The sequence below is a fragment of the Actinia tenebrosa genome, unplaced genomic scaffold (genome assembly GCF_029948245.1).
Source record: "Actinia tenebrosa isolate PJP-AT-01 unplaced genomic scaffold, QUT_ActTen_1.0 PGA_scaffold16__25_contigs__length_10494907, whole genome shotgun sequence".
Lineage (NCBI taxonomy): Eukaryota > Metazoa > Cnidaria > Anthozoa > Actiniaria > Actiniidae > Actinia > Actinia tenebrosa.
In genome coordinates, this window is record NW_028292576.1 from 6,351,453 (window position 1) to 6,367,152 (window position 15,700).

Below are 15,700 nucleotides of genomic sequence, written 5' to 3' on the forward strand. Positions count from 1 at the left end.
ATTGACTTAATAAATCCGCCATGTTGTCTCCTCGACAAGGCTCATCTTCTAACGATAGAAATTCAGCTAAGCTAAAAAGTTATTTTCGGTCCCTTTTAAAAATGTTATAGATAATCTAACATAGCCTGAGAATATTTTACGCCGGTCTCAACAGCAACCTCAGTGAGATTAGCTAGCCCTACTTTCATCTTTACTTGACTAAATAATAATAATAATAATGACAATAATAATAATAATAATAATAATAATAATGATAATAATAATAATAATAATAATAATAATAATAATAATGATAATAATAATAATAAAACGTGTTTTGACTTTTTCCCCGAAATACAATCGTAAATCTCGCTACGTATAGATAATTTACAATTGGCTACTTGAATCGAATACAAAATGTGACAAATGACAAAAAGAAAAAGAAAAAAAAAAGATATTATATCTGTAACACTATGGAAAAAAATGAAGACTATTAATACTGCATTAACTCAAGACTCTTCCATTCTTTGTTCCTGCAGCAGAAAATATAATATGATGATCTAATTGCAATATTTATTAACTTTCTGATGATGTAAAGGCGATCATTGTTATTGAAACCAAGGGTCTTCTAACATGCTGATCAAATTAGCAGAATCATTAGCGAATACACCAAGTGCACTGATGGATAGGTTAACGAAGACTACATTTTTATACTGATTTTTCAAACTTTGAACAGACTCCTTATATTTCGCGTTTTTACGAGTTATGTTATTTTGTAGATTGGATTCATAACCCACTGTTAGCTCAAGAACGTAGAGACACTCATCATTTTTAGTAGATAGTAACAGATCAGGACGGTAATCATCGCCAGTTATAGATGGGGGTTTTTTGAAACTAGAGAGGTCAACATACAAGGAAGCATCAGCAACAACAACAACACAACAATAACAACAACAACAATAATAATAATAATAATAATAATAATAATAATATAATATTCGACCAATAAAGAGTTCATTAGATTACATTATCTATAAATATAGATTCTTATATAGCTGTTTCCAAAAAGATGTCGAAAACAGGATATTAATTAATAGTAAATAAATGTACTATAGATTATTTGATATCAATTTGATTACAAAACATTGCGACGATAAGTTCTTAAATGAAATTGGACCTAGAAAGAAACTAAAAATATATACAGAACTAGACGACGTGTCACCGTTGACTCACGTCATTAAGAGCATTTTTGAATACCCACATTTCGAGTTTGCCTTTGTTAGGTTGTATAGTAAGGAATGTAATACTACGGAACAATACGAGTGGATCTTAAATGGCACGGGTTTTGGTTGCTGAATATCATAACACACAACCGAGACTAAGGCTGAGCAAAGAGAACTCGAAACTGGAGTATTGATAATCAGGATATTAAAAAAGAAAACCTATGATAATATGAAAAGTAAACAGTGTCATATCTTGGAGTCAAAACTAATGCTGATCAATAAATAATCTACTGTGTATCCTTTAAAAAAACCGTTTTAATTTAACAGATATTTTAAAAAATATATGAACACAAATATCGAAATTTACAAGTAATTTATAAAATAGTCTTTCAAAACAAAACAAAAAACAAAAACAAAAACACCCAGTCATATAATTCTGAATTTTTTTACAAGTCACCTAATTGGGAGAGGAAGAGCTCTCACCACTATGATTATTCAATGTTTCAGATCGATCGTCTGGCGCTTTCGTTATTGATTGCAAACTTCTCCCCAAAACCAGTTCTCGTACTTATCAATCATTCCCTGGTTTTAGTTTTGGTGTAAGTTATAAATAAATAAAAAATAATTTATTTTTGTTTATATATATGTATATATATTATGAAGTAGTCGGGGCATTCTGGATTTTCGATTCACGAGTTGAATTTTACATTTAAAGTTCAGGCTGACGCACACAAGGCAAGGAATACATAATGAAACATGTGATATCTCTTTTAGTCTAAATGTGTAAATGTCTTTTTTTCGGTGGACAACGTTAATGACATTGGCTGTATATATATGTGATATGAAGAAATTCTGATCCTTTTGTATATACGAAAAGTATATCAAAAGTATATTTGATATTGTGGGATACCATCTCTGATATTTTCTTCAGAAAGCCCTACTGATAGGCAACCCCCTCCCCCAAAATATCAGCAATGATAATCCATAATTTCTGATATACTTTTGATATACTTGTATATATGTACAAAAGGATCAGAATATCGCTGTATAAATATATATATATATATATATATATATATATTGTTAGGGATATTGTTTGCTGTTGACTGTGACGTCATTCGCAGAAGTTGGCGTGCGACATACGGAGTGGCAATCAGTGAATACAAATTCCTTTGATCGGTTTAGACCCGTTTTCTCAATAAACATTATCTAGGATTCGTGAAAAAAATCTTTAATTCGTGTCAATTTCCTATATGTGTCTATGAGACTTATTTGGAACTTTATATACCATTCAGGCGCGATTTTAAAGAGGAAAATGGTTTGTGTTCATGACAAGAATACTAATCTGAGGAAACACAAGTCATTCACAGCTATTCTTGGATCTTGGAATGTCCTATCGCTTACCGCTTATCGCCTCTACTATCGTCTTTAGCTCCGACAATTCAATCTTTTTGAAAGGGGTTCTAGCAGTATAAAGAGTAATAATTCTCAACTAGATTCCCAACGGTAATTTTTAGATTATTATTTTATTTATTGTATTTATATGTTTTTTCTTCTTCACATAATTGCTTTTCAATCATTCCCAAGAGAAGATAAAATAACAAAAGACATGACGGCTATGTTGGGCGATGATATAGCAGTGGCGGATCCAGGATTTTTAAAAGGGGGGTTCCGTTTCTTAAACTGTGTATAATTCTCTTTTGTTTAGTCGATGTTTGACAAAAAAATTGGCTCTAATCACCTAATTTTTTTATCTAGTAACGGAACTTAAAGGTAAATTACACATTATAACAGCAAATATCTATCATTTTGTGTTCAACATTATCCTTGTGGATACTTTTAAGCAAAATTTATAAGACATATTTCTATTAACTAAAAGATCAAACCTTCAAGGGAGGTTCCGTGGACCCCTTCGACCCCCCCTGGATCCGCCACTGTATAGCAAAAGAGATTACGAATTTTTTGTTAAGTTTATCCAACATAGCAGATGTGAAAACCATATGCATAAATAGCTTTCAAACAATTGATTAAAAAACTCAGTGAAAGTAATTACACCACCAAAAAACATTTTAAAATTAAAAATATTGATTTCCACGAATTGCACACTGAAATGCGAAATTGTAAAAGTATTTCTTCTATATTTTCCTGCTCGACATGGTGATCTGCGGTCTGACAAGAATCTGTTTCGATTCCATCTTCTGTTTTGGTTTTCATTTGGTTTCTGGGCCAGATCCTCCAAATCCAGATTTGAAAGAAAAACAAAACGTTGACTCATTAAATAACTTTCAATGATCGATCACTCGGTCGCTCTTCTCAGCCACTTAACTTAAACATATTTAACTTGAGTAAAGCCCTAGTAAAATAAATGGCAATACCATAATCATTTTAACGACTGAAAGATGCCTCGAAATTCCTAATTGATAGCCTTTTGGAGAGCATTTTGTTACGGGACTTCAACTGATAGCATTATCACATACATGTTTTCCATTTTATATAATTATAATAATATAATCCTGAACGTGCTCAATTCAACAATGCAGTTCTAGAAAAAATATATATTTAGTAGGCCTCGGGATGTTTTGCCTAGTCTGACTCAACTACAAATGATAATTACTTCATTGCATGTGCACGACAAAATGTACATGTATACATGAATACTCTCTTACCAATAATTCCCATAAACCACGCAGTTATTGCATGAGTGATAAATTCTCATAGTGTAATATTTCGACTTTCTCCCTCTTAGTCTGGCTATTTCCCCCTCGACTGACTTCTCTGGATCCACTCATTATCTTTTAGACTCAAGAAAGTGCCAGAGGGGAGTTTTCTGACTAAGTATTGCTGAAATGATACTGTTTGTTTTGTTATCATAAGTTGGAGAGAATGCTCTTAGAGCTTAGACCATCGATGGTTGTCAGTCTTGAGTGCATCAAGCAAGCAACATTATATTTTGTTGTCTTGGACATTCTCTCTCTCTCTCTCTCTCTCTCTCTCTCTCTCGGCTTTCTTGACTGGAAAACAATGTACGTTTAATGTAAAAATAAAGGGAAAGAACTCACTTACTCTCTTCTCACCCTCCCTTTCTCCCTTCCTCCCTTCCTCCCTTCCTCCCTTCCTCCTTCCAAGAAATGGAAAACATCACGAAATCATTCCCTTAGTACTGAAATAATAAGAAATAGTTCTCAATTATGAAATATACTGAAGAAAAGATTAGTCGTAGATATTTGAGATCTGTTTTTTTGGTCGTGCTAATGATAATAGGTTGTTGTAGATGTTGGTGATTATTTCCAATTCGTCTTAACTAATCGCTCTCAGCAAGAAATCACTTTCATTCTTAAGTATAATGAATCGTATATATTTTCATACTAAATTTCACCCTAACGACGGGTCGTCATTTTTCAGATAACCACTATTATCGGCTTGCCTAGTCGAAGCTGCTAGTTTTATTACTGGATTTTTAGCCGTTTAAATCTCGCTGGCGTCAAGCCACTTGAGTAATATGTTATTAAAATAAAGGTAGCATCGATGAGGTTTAGAGCTGGTTTCTTTGATGTGGAGCAATAAAGCTTCGATTCAAAGAAAAATACATTTTTTCGCAATGACTATAATTTTTTCCATGATCACGACATCTCTTATCTTCGCAACGTGAAATTACTAGATATTGATAGGCGATCTTGTTAGCAAGAGAGAGAGGGCGTTCTATTGTCTTAAAGGATTCACAGTTGAAGTAAATAAAGACCCTATTGGTTAGTCTTATTCTCATTTAACATAAATGCACCTGCCGATCTTATTAATTTTTTTACGATAAAGGAAACAGTTCAAACGTAATGGACACTTCAAAAGAATTAAAAAAGCCGAGGATAAGTTACGTTGCGTTAGTGACAATGCTCTCATAGTCCAAGCAGCACATTTATAGATTGGTTTCGACCCATCGAGTGAGGTGAAAAGCGAGCGAGTATCTTTAACCTACCGTACGATTCCAAGCAGGGCCTGCAAAGAAACAGCTTCAAGGACTGCCAACAGCAATCTAGAATGCTGAATTTTAGCTTGAATGTAACCACTAACTCCACTAATGGAACATTTCAGGCCAGTGCATTTGAAACTTGTTATTTTATTAAGTGTATGTTTAGTGATGGTGAAAGGGCAGCCATTATTTTTGTCTTCTTTGCAACGTTTTTGATTTCACTGGTCGGCAACTCCTTCGTGTGTCACATCATTGCAAAATCCCGAAAGCTTAAAAGCTGCACGAACTTTTCCATTCTCAACCTCAGCATTGCTGACCTTTTACTGACGATTTTCTGCATCCCGGTCATCACTATTGATCTTTACATCGTGGCCGATTGGGTCTATGGACTCTTTATCTGTCGACTGGTGGCGTTTTTGCAAAATACAGCTGTGGTATCATCAATTCTCATCCTTCTAACGATTAGCATAGAAAAATTCCTTGTGGTCTGTTATCCTTTCCAATCACGCGTCTATCGAAACTTCTTTCGTTACATCATTTACATTGTCTGGATCCTTGCCATCGTTGACTCGGCAGCGATATGCATATTGAAGAAGACGGTGCCTTTTGGCGAGAAAACATATTGCATTTTTGAATGGCCAAGCTTGAGATTCCAAAAGATCTACCTAATGGGGCATGGAACAGGGCTATTCTTTCTGCCACTTTTGTTGATGACCTGTCTTCACACTGCTACGATCTATGTCATTCAAAAGAAGACGACACATCGGATAAATGGATCCAAGACTACGATTCGTACCAACGTGAGGAAGCTTAGACAGAAGCGCAAAGCGGTGACGATATTGGTCATGATTGTGGTACTTTTCACGATTTCCTGGGGGCCTTTTCTCTCTCTCTCGATTTGGGAAGCTTTTGCTGATTTGGAGAAAAAGATGGCATTGTATAAAACTCTTAACCAAATGTTTGTGGTGTGTTTATGGATGATGTTCTTGAATGCTGCCGGCCATCCGGTTATTTACTGCTTTCTGGGCAAAGAGTATCGTAAAGCTATGAAGCAATCCCTATGGAAAAAGACCCCATCGTCAAATACTAGATTCACACCCCGGGATAATCAACCCGCTATACCATTAAGAAATATTGACCATTCTTAACTTGAAAAATCATCAAAACACTAAGTAAAAACAAGCTACTGAAGTGTTTGAGTTTATGGCAGCCAGATGCCACACCAGAAGAGTTCAATATCTTATTGAAAAGTCTTCAGTAAAATTAACTGCCAACGGTAAACAAATGAAATTACATAAACTAAGTACTTCAAAAGTCAGGATCCGCATCAATACGGCTAATAGTTAAGACTTTAATTTTATTTATCATTGAATCAAAGACATGTTTGCTTTTCAAGGAATTGATGGCAAGGATAAAACGGCTTCAAAAGTAATATGGCCCAACAAAATCGGACTTAGAAAATATATGTGTAGAGAAGTCAATATTTAAGCATCCTTAATCACTTATTTGCAATTAAATTTTTCAAAAGTATCTCATTTCAGTGAAAAAAAGTGAAGCTATCGCTAATGACTGAACTATCGATCGGCTTTACATTTTTAATTAAAAAGCATTTTAGGATTATTTTATTATTTTCAAGAGAAACACTTTTTCTTACCAGAATCATCCTTAATTCTATTCTAATTACTTTCCTATCCATTGAAAATCTTAACACGTCTTCCACATTATTCCAGCTGTCTTGTTGATCCTTTTTTTAAACTGTCTTTTCATGAAATCACACTTTCTTCGCTGGAAAAAGAGGGTTCGATATATTTTTGTCTGGTCGACATTGACCATTGTCGATAATCCTGTTAGCTTGTTCGCAATCATATAACATCGGCAAGACAAGATGTAAATAATTATTAAGGAGACTAAACAAAGAGAGAGAGAGGAAAGTAAGGCGTATTAGTGAAAGCTGGAGCCCCATGCTCAAAGGCATAACACATCTTCGGGTTAAGTGGAAACTCTTCAAAGTCTTCGCTTTGGTCTCGCATGACTGTAAATTCTTTTATCAATAATTAAGGGGTTCCAGAGAGTTTCCATACAACTTTTATGCGTAAAATAAACCATGCCTAATGATTGAATCATATCAAGATTTATAAGAAAAGGAAGAAAAGAACCGGCCTCTTTGATCATATCGAGTAAGTTTCCAGTAATGGACGTTTAAAACCATCTAAATTGGTGTTAAAGAGGAATTTCGAAGAACATATGGACATCAATACATAGACAATAATGGAAGGAAAAATTGCAAATTAACTTCAAAAATGCCACAATTTAGATAAATCTATAAATATCATTAAGATCTTAGATAGAAAAAAAGATGTCGGGAATGATCTGGGAAATTATGGTTCACCGCAATCACAATTTAAAGTGAGATAAGATTGTTTTTCCAATATATTCTATTTACTGAATAGCTAGTTAAGTCATGATACTATGAGGGAAGCTGCATGATCATCTGCATGTTCAAAATCTAGAAAGATCATGTCTATAAGTAAGGTTTAAAAACGCGTGGCTAAGTGATTGTATATGGAACTAATTTTTTTTGTAGCCGACGAGAGAAGCAAGATACTAAAGCTTAATTTTGGCGAATGCTATTAAAATTTGAAATTATATATCAAAAGGTGCGCTTGCAAAAAGAAAAAAAAGAAGGAAAAAAAGAAAGGAAAAAGAAAAAAAAAAAAAAAAAAAAAAAAAAAAAAAAAAAAAAAAAAGAAAAGAAAAGAAAAGATAAAGAAAAAAGAAAAAAAATTCTTCCTCAGCTTTTTAATTCTTTTTGTGTTTTTTTTTTTTTTTTTTTTCATCAAGAAATTTTCTTTATTTTCTTTTTTTCTTTATTACTTATTTTTTTTGATTCGCTCACAATAATTTATCTTTTCATTCCCTTCCTTTATTCACCTTTTTTCTAAGTAAAACTGGCACTAGCTTGAAATTCTCTTGTACAATTGCACTTAAAATACTATCTCTCCTTGCTTGACAAATACCATTTTTTTTTTTTTTTTTTTTTTTTTGAGTCACGATAATTCTTTTTTCTTTTTTTCGTTACACATTTAAATTTTCATTCATTTCTTTTATTCGCCTTTAATTCTTAGAAAGATGCCATTTCTCTTAGCTTGAAATTCTCTCGTAAATAATGTACATATTTCAATAGTCATAAACAGCAGCAGGAACTGATAACATTTAAAGTGATAATAATTAAGTATTTTAAGTAAAACGGTTGGCAAGCTTTAGTAAACGGCGAGTATATATAAAAAATTTAAAATGATTAACTTTGGCTGTCATTTTCAATTCCAGCTTACTAGAAAACTCTCATTTCTCATTTCTTGTTGACTAGCGTACATATGCTTTGTAATCGTCGGCATGCTTGCCTGATTGTAAGGCAGTATATGAATATCTAACCAATAAAAACCTTTAATTAACTTCAAAGAAGTTTGCCCTGCAGTGTTTGTGTTTAACTCTCTGTAACTCTCTTGAAAATTTATTTTTTGGAGCATTGGATCAATATGGCTAAGTAACTGCAGATCGAGTCAGGATCCTATTTCGTAATGACGTCACTCACTCAAGCAAAGCGCTATTTGGCACAAATGAAAGAAACAAAAACCAGCTCAAAATAAATAACACAACAGAATCTTACTCAAAATTTAATAATTTAAACACAAAAAAATGTTTATCAAGATTATTGAAATTTTCTTACAGGGTAATATCGAATTTACATTTGGTACAGTTTTTCCTTACGACTGTCGCGTGCATGCAGCCGGACGCCACGAATTGCTTCGTGAAAATCGACCATACAACTAAAAAAATAATGCATAAATGGGTTTTATCATTAGCATCTCCACGGTTTGGCTCTTCATTCATTGCATTCAATTTTAATACAACTTGCTTAACAGGTGTAAACGGCAGCTAGCTGAAAGAAGACTGGCGTCAGCATGTTGCGTGCGCGACAGATGAGAGAAAAAATCGTACTGTGTAAATTAATCTTAATCGGTTTAAGCATACGGGAGACATCTAGAAGCAAAATCCAAGCTAATCGCTATCCCTCTTGTAGCAAAGACATATATATATTTTTCTATAAATACGCGCGTATGTGTGTGTGATTTGTCTGGAGTGGGGTGGGGTAGGGGAGAGATATGGTTGGTTGGTTGAGATTTTTGAGATTATTAAGTAGTGAAATATGTATGAATCAAGGGCGTATCCAAGGGTGGTTCTCTGGGTGCCATGGAACCCCCTTTTGTGAGATGTTGTGAAGACAATCGTGTTCTTTACGTGCAAACGTCAATAGAAGCGTATCAAATAATGAGGGGAGTGTCAGGAGTTTTGGCGCGGATTGTAGGTACGAAAATCAGACATCAAAACATATACTTACTGGCTACTGAAATTTAATTTTTTTCGTCTAATAACGTCAATGCTTGTCGATTGTAAATGGGACCGCCTTTTCATTGACGCGCGCTTTAGCCGACAAACATACAGCTTTTTGGAGCCAGATAGGACATGTTTTGATTTATAGTTTTCGCTCCCCTAGAGATGCAAACGACGTGTAGCAATGTAAACTTCATACTTGGAGTATACATTCTTCTTCGAATACCCACCAGCTGTAAATGAAACTCTCCTCAGCAATCCGCAATACAAGGACGTTCAAAATTAATATTATTATTAATAATAATATTATCATTATGTTTTGTTTGTTTTTGTTTTTTTTTTTTGTTTTTTTTTTTTTTTAACAAATTGTTTTTAATAGTTTGCTTATTTTGAATAACAATTTCTTGCAATTAGACGATTAATTACTGTTTTTACTTCCCACAAACGGCAAGCATGGCCACGTTTTTACCGTTTTCCTTTTTAGTTTTTACCCCAAATCAGTGACCCATATTAGCTTTGTCAACAACAACTTCTTTGCTGATTTATGAGAGAAATTTATAAGAGTACAACTAGTGCAATATAAAATGCTGAAACAATATATTATTATTGAACAAAATAACTTCTTTTGAAAAGAACTAAAATGTGATAAATTGAAAAACAAGACTGATATTTGGCGCGTTGTTGATGGAAGTTATTATTGATGGGTTGCAAGCATTCCCAAGAGAGTCAAAAGACAAAAACGTGGCACGGCCATTGTGGTACCGTTAACAATGGATGCTAATGAGAATTCTTTTGTTAAATGGCACCAACATGGCCGCGATGATGTAACGTGCAATCGAAGAATACTGAAAAAGTTAACTTGAATTTATTATCGCGCATTCACGCTTGTCAAGGTTATCCATTGCTACAATTTTCCTAAACATGCGAACTCTGTGTCTGCGAGCTGCACGCTGATCAGTCGGTAATCATTCGGTACCTTTCATATTTTTGACTGGCAGCAGCGTAAAACCAAATTTCAGCGTACAATTCGCAAGCTTATGAAAACTGCAGTATTGTGAAATTATAACAAAGGCGTCTAGAGGTTTCTTTTCAAAGTTATGCCCCGTCCAAACTATGCCGGATGAATTTGAATCCGAATTTTCAAACCGAAAAAAAAGTTTTCCGTCCACACTAATACGGCTAGCCGGCGTTTTCAAATTGTTCCACTCTGGAGACCGTATTCGAAAAAATTCGTTTTCGGTGAATCGCCCGGACTAGTGTGGACGGTAGGCCTAACCGAATAAATAAAATTCGGATTCAAATTTATCCGGCATAGTGTGGATGGGGCCTTAGAACAATATATATTGAAACTATTTGAATATTTACTTCACGTTCCTCAAGAAAAGGAACACTTAAGCACAGAACAAAAAAAGAGTGCTAGCTATATAGATCTTATAGAGATTAGCTTCTTAAAAACAATTTCCTGACGAAGGTAAGATTCTGCAAAGCGGATCGAGAACGACGTTTTGTTTTCCATTTAGAAGTCAAGACCAGGCTAATAGTTTTCGAGAAGTATTGCTAAATTTAGCTGATTTTATTAATCTTTTTATTTTTTATTTTTTTAAATTGTAAGTTAAAACTAGTTAAGTTTTATCAGCACTTGTAGCAATTCCTTTCCATAAAGGCACTTGTGGCAAAACCAGTGAACGAATCAGAAGTTTAATTCAATATTTTTATCCGGCATTCACTAGGCTGACAACACCCTTTTGTTGTAGCAATATCAGTTTAAGAAGCTTATGTCAAGTTTTATATCTGGTATTGAAATAGGCTTGTAGTTATAGCTGCAATATATAGCTTTGGCATGCCATTTTACGGAATTAGTCTTTCCAGCACTCGTAGCAATAGTTTATTTTTCAATATATAAATAGGCTTTACAGTTTTATTTAAATGGCTAAGTGCCTGTAGGCCCCGCCGGTCAGTTTCGACATCAATCCAATTGCTTACTGTTTCCGTAAGAATTATCAATATTCCTGTGGAGAGTTTTCCGAATTTTGACAAATTAGATTAAGTATGACGTGAAAATGCTATACAAATTGTTAATCACAGCCAATATTGTGGATTGTTTTTATGAAACACTTTTAGTATGATTGATATAGTTTCCTGGTTGTAAAGACCCCTGGATCTATGTGTCTTGAATTGAACCGTTTTATACTAAAAATGGATAATGATGGCTTAGGTCGTTTATCACCAAATTTATAATTTGAAACTAAACGGGAATCAGTATAGTATATAATTAAACATGAAAATGAAAGACAGCCACTAATTAATATATAATCCATACATCCATGTATAGTTATCACATCTATGCTTCATACAGAAAAAAGTTTTATCGATCCATTCATCCATAATATCCGGTCGTATCTAATCCAATTACTTGTCAATCCATCTTGTTACATCCCATCCCATTCCCTTCCATTCATTCTACCCGTAAGTAGTTTATTATGGGATAAATAAACACTTGATGCCTTGGGCTACCTGTGAGTAGTATATTATGGGATAAGTAAACACTTGATGCCTTGGGCTACCCGTGAGTAGTATATTATGGTATAAGTAAACACTTGATGCCTTGGGCTACCTGTGAGTAGTATATTATGGGATAAGTAAACACTTGATGCCTTGGGCTACCCGTGAGTAGTATATTATGGTATAAGTAAACACTTCATGCCTTGGGCTACCTGTGAGTAGTATATTATGGTATAAGTAAACACTTCATGCCTTGGGCTACCAGTGAGTAGTTTATTATGGGATAAATAAACACTTGATGCCTTGGGCTACCCGTGAGTAGTATATTATGGTATAAGTAAACACTTGGTGCCTTGGGCTACCAGTGAGTAGTATATTATGGGTTAAGTAAACACTTGATGCCTTGGGCTACCCGTGAGTAGTATATTATGGGTTAAGTAAACATTTGATGCCTTGGGCTACCCGTGAGTAGTATATTATGGTATAAGTAAACACTTGATGCCTTGGGCTACCCGTGAGTAGTATATTATGGGTTAAGTAAACACTTGATGCCTTGGGCTACCTGTGAGTAGTATATTATGGGATAAGTAAACACTTGATGCCTTGGGCTACCAGTGAGTAGTATATTATGGATTAAGTAAACACTTGATGCCTTGAGCTACCTGTGAGTAGTATTTAAGTAAACACTTGGGCAGATGGGCAGACGCGTCTTATGAAAATCTCAAGGCATTAGTATACAGCGGTTTTTAAGCTCGTGCGTAGCCATAAACCTCGTGTGTAAGTGCGTTCGTGAGAAAGATTTCGCGTGATTTGATTTTGGCTTTTGGTTATATTTAGGAGTTTTATTTATGAATATTAATATTGTAATTAGTTTTCATCGATTTCTTTTATGCTATACATCCGTGCCATGAATATAAATAAATAATTCATTAACATATACTGCGCAAGAATCAACATTTTTGTTTTCTACTGCGCACAATATTCTCTTTAAGATAAGCCCAGTACACTATTCAGTTTGATTCAAAGTTTTATAAGATCTATACGATCAACGGAATAAGTGCCTTAATAGAGCAATACACCTCTTTACCTTTAACACATTTTAAACATTCCAAAACGATGGTCCCATGGGATAAGGGACATGACCTGTTATCTCAAGTAGTGGTTACCGGGTAGTACCCCTTACTACAATATAGCGCTAGCCAACTTAAATGATGGACGATACTGGCATGCATGTGTGCCAGGGATTATTCCTAAATAGACCAACTTGGACGTAATGTTTTCAAACTGAGACCACGTGTCATTTTCTAGAGAAAGATTTGTCTATACTTATACATTAGTGTGTCATTTTCATGCACAGATTATACTCTAGGGACTGATCACATGTATTCTGCCATGGGAAAATTAAACATTACGTTGAAGGTAAAGAGCACTATTTCAACTTACATTAGACATGTTTCCTGAAGAAAAGGATCTAGATATTATTATTATTATTATTATTATTATTATCATTATTATTATTATTATTATTACTATTATTATTATTATTATTACTATTATTATTATTATTACTATTATTATTATATGTTTATTTCAACTTCAGACATTTTTGCTACATGAATACAAAGTATTGCGGGCATGAATAGTCTAAGCAAATATCTGCATGACTGGTTTTACAAAGATGTTTACAAATTTAACAATTGTACAGACGTTTCACAATCTCACAGTTCTGTGAAATAACCCATTTCTGACACTTTCTTACAATTTTTAGACCATTATTATTATTATTATTATTATTATTATTATTATTATTATTATTAAATAGATAATTACTGAGGCACGCAGCATTCGTAGGTATAATGCAGGCAGCTGAGGGCGTAGCCCGAAGCTGCCTGCATTATACCTACGAATGCTGCGTGCCGAAGTGATTATCTAGTATAATTATTGTTCTTATCAAAATCCAATTGTTTTCTTTCTAGCTTGTTTATCATAGAAACAAAGCCAATAATGAATGAACTAAATATGTCTGATTTTCCTCTATGCATTCGTTGGGATAATGCAGACTGAAAACAATGGATTTTGATAAGATCAGTAATTATTATTATTATTATATGATTATTATCATTATGTAGCGGTAACTGCAGAGAGTAAGAGGAGCCAGGAAAAGCTATAATGTGTCGTAATATCCTTACTAGAGAAAAGATCAGCTGCTAGACAATTCGGAGCCAAACCATTGATCCCTTTATACCTGACATTTGTTTAGCTTTAGACTTTCCTCGTTGAGCTTCTAGAATAACCCAGCTTAACGCATTTAAGGCCTCTTCGGCAGGTGTATCGTTACTCATAGACATTATCAATTGTGCAGATCTATTCTGAAGTTTTTGGAGCCTGGTTGAGTGCCCTGTACCAAGGGTACCAAGGGGATATGAATTTAATGTCTGTTTGTATGATACTGAACCCTCTTTGTTCTTACAAGGAAAGCACTTAATAGCCAATGGCTAACAAACCTGTGGCCCTCGTTCCATGAGAGGCGAAAGCTCTTACCCTGCTACGCAACCCGTTCTTATTCATGATATATAACAACATATTTGCGCGTATATTGATTGATTGATTGAAGACTTTATTTAAAGGGGCACTTGGATAAAAACGCCCCAATTTTTCAAAGTCCGAATAATTGAAGTATTTGTGGATAATTTGACTCAATTATGATCATGTAAACCAGATTAGTGAAAATTTTCGCCTGGGAGCCACTTGCAGTTGAGAAATTTTGGGTTAAAAGAACAATAGGGTTGAGTAAAAGACGCCATTTACCCACAATCTATATGCTGCATAAAATTGATGATTTTTATCCGACACATTTAACTGTGAAGAAAATATGTTGCTTGGCTACTATTGGGGCCATACAGATATGTTTAACTAAGTTTAAAGTCATTTCAAATTTTTATCCATTTTCATCGAAGTGGCCCTTTAATGAGGGTGACACGTGACAACAATTTTGTTAGCTGATTAACTTCAGGCCCTCGGTTTTTTTTCTTTCTTTCTTTCTTTTTCTTTTCTTTTTTTTTTTTTTTTTTTTTTTTTAGCACTTGCACTGACGGTTTTCACCAGCGTCTTCAGTGGATCTTTTACGTCCGCATTACACAGGGTTATAAAGTGAAGACAGACGGGGCCTACGGTTTTAAGTGCTTGTCCGAGAAGACTTGAAGGTCTATTCATTTTCTCCTCAGTTATTTTAAGACCCTGAGTGTTGGTCCGGCCGAGGCTTCAATCACGAACTGAGCCGGGTGACGGTACAATAAAAAATCACGATGTTTATATAATGATATAATTTACAAAAAAGTATATATATATTTATATAATCATCATCAAGCTCTGCCTACAACAGCTCCAGCAAAAAATGTAACCTTTGCCTCAAAGAAAAAGTTCTAATAATCTACCGATCTGAACTCTCATCATTAAATAAACGAAACGAACTTGTATCTTCATGCCGCCACAGTAACAAAGCGTTGCTACGCAACAGCTGAACTATATTTACTACCTAATTAATTATGTACAGTGTTATATATAAACGATAGTCAAGAACATTCTTATCATTAAATCGGGAGAAATGTAGTATTCTCTTTTTCTTCTCACATATTTATGT

General features: G+C 34.2%; 1 protein-coding gene and 1 long non-coding RNA gene across 2 annotated transcripts; one reads left to right on the top strand and one right to left on the bottom strand.

The window, feature by feature from the left end:
- Nucleotides 1-3,269: 3,269 nt before the first annotated feature.
- Nucleotides 3,270-4,312, bottom strand: LOC116305032 (uncharacterized). The gene is made up of 2 exons (XR_004198126.2): nt 3,869-4,312; nt 3,270-3,435 (listed from the first exon to the last, which is right to left on the bottom strand). It is a non-coding gene; the product is annotated as an uncharacterized LOC116305032 (long non-coding RNA).
- A 676-nt stretch (nt 4,313-4,988) lies between these two features.
- LOC116305026 (neuropeptide FF receptor 2-like) lies at nt 4,989-6,696 on the top strand. Its single transcript, XM_031714847.1, has one exon. The coding sequence runs from the start codon at nt 5,235-5,237 to the stop codon at nt 6,312-6,314; it is 1,080 nt and encodes a 359-aa protein (XP_031570707.1). The 5' UTR covers nt 4,989-5,234; the 3' UTR covers nt 6,315-6,696.
- The last annotated feature ends 9,004 nt before the right edge of the window (nt 6,697-15,700 follow it).

Coding starts and splice junctions, on each gene's coding strand:
- LOC116305026 (XM_031714847.1), top strand. CDS start 5,235: ATGCTGAATTTTAGCTTGAATGTAACCACTAACTCCACTAATGGAACA.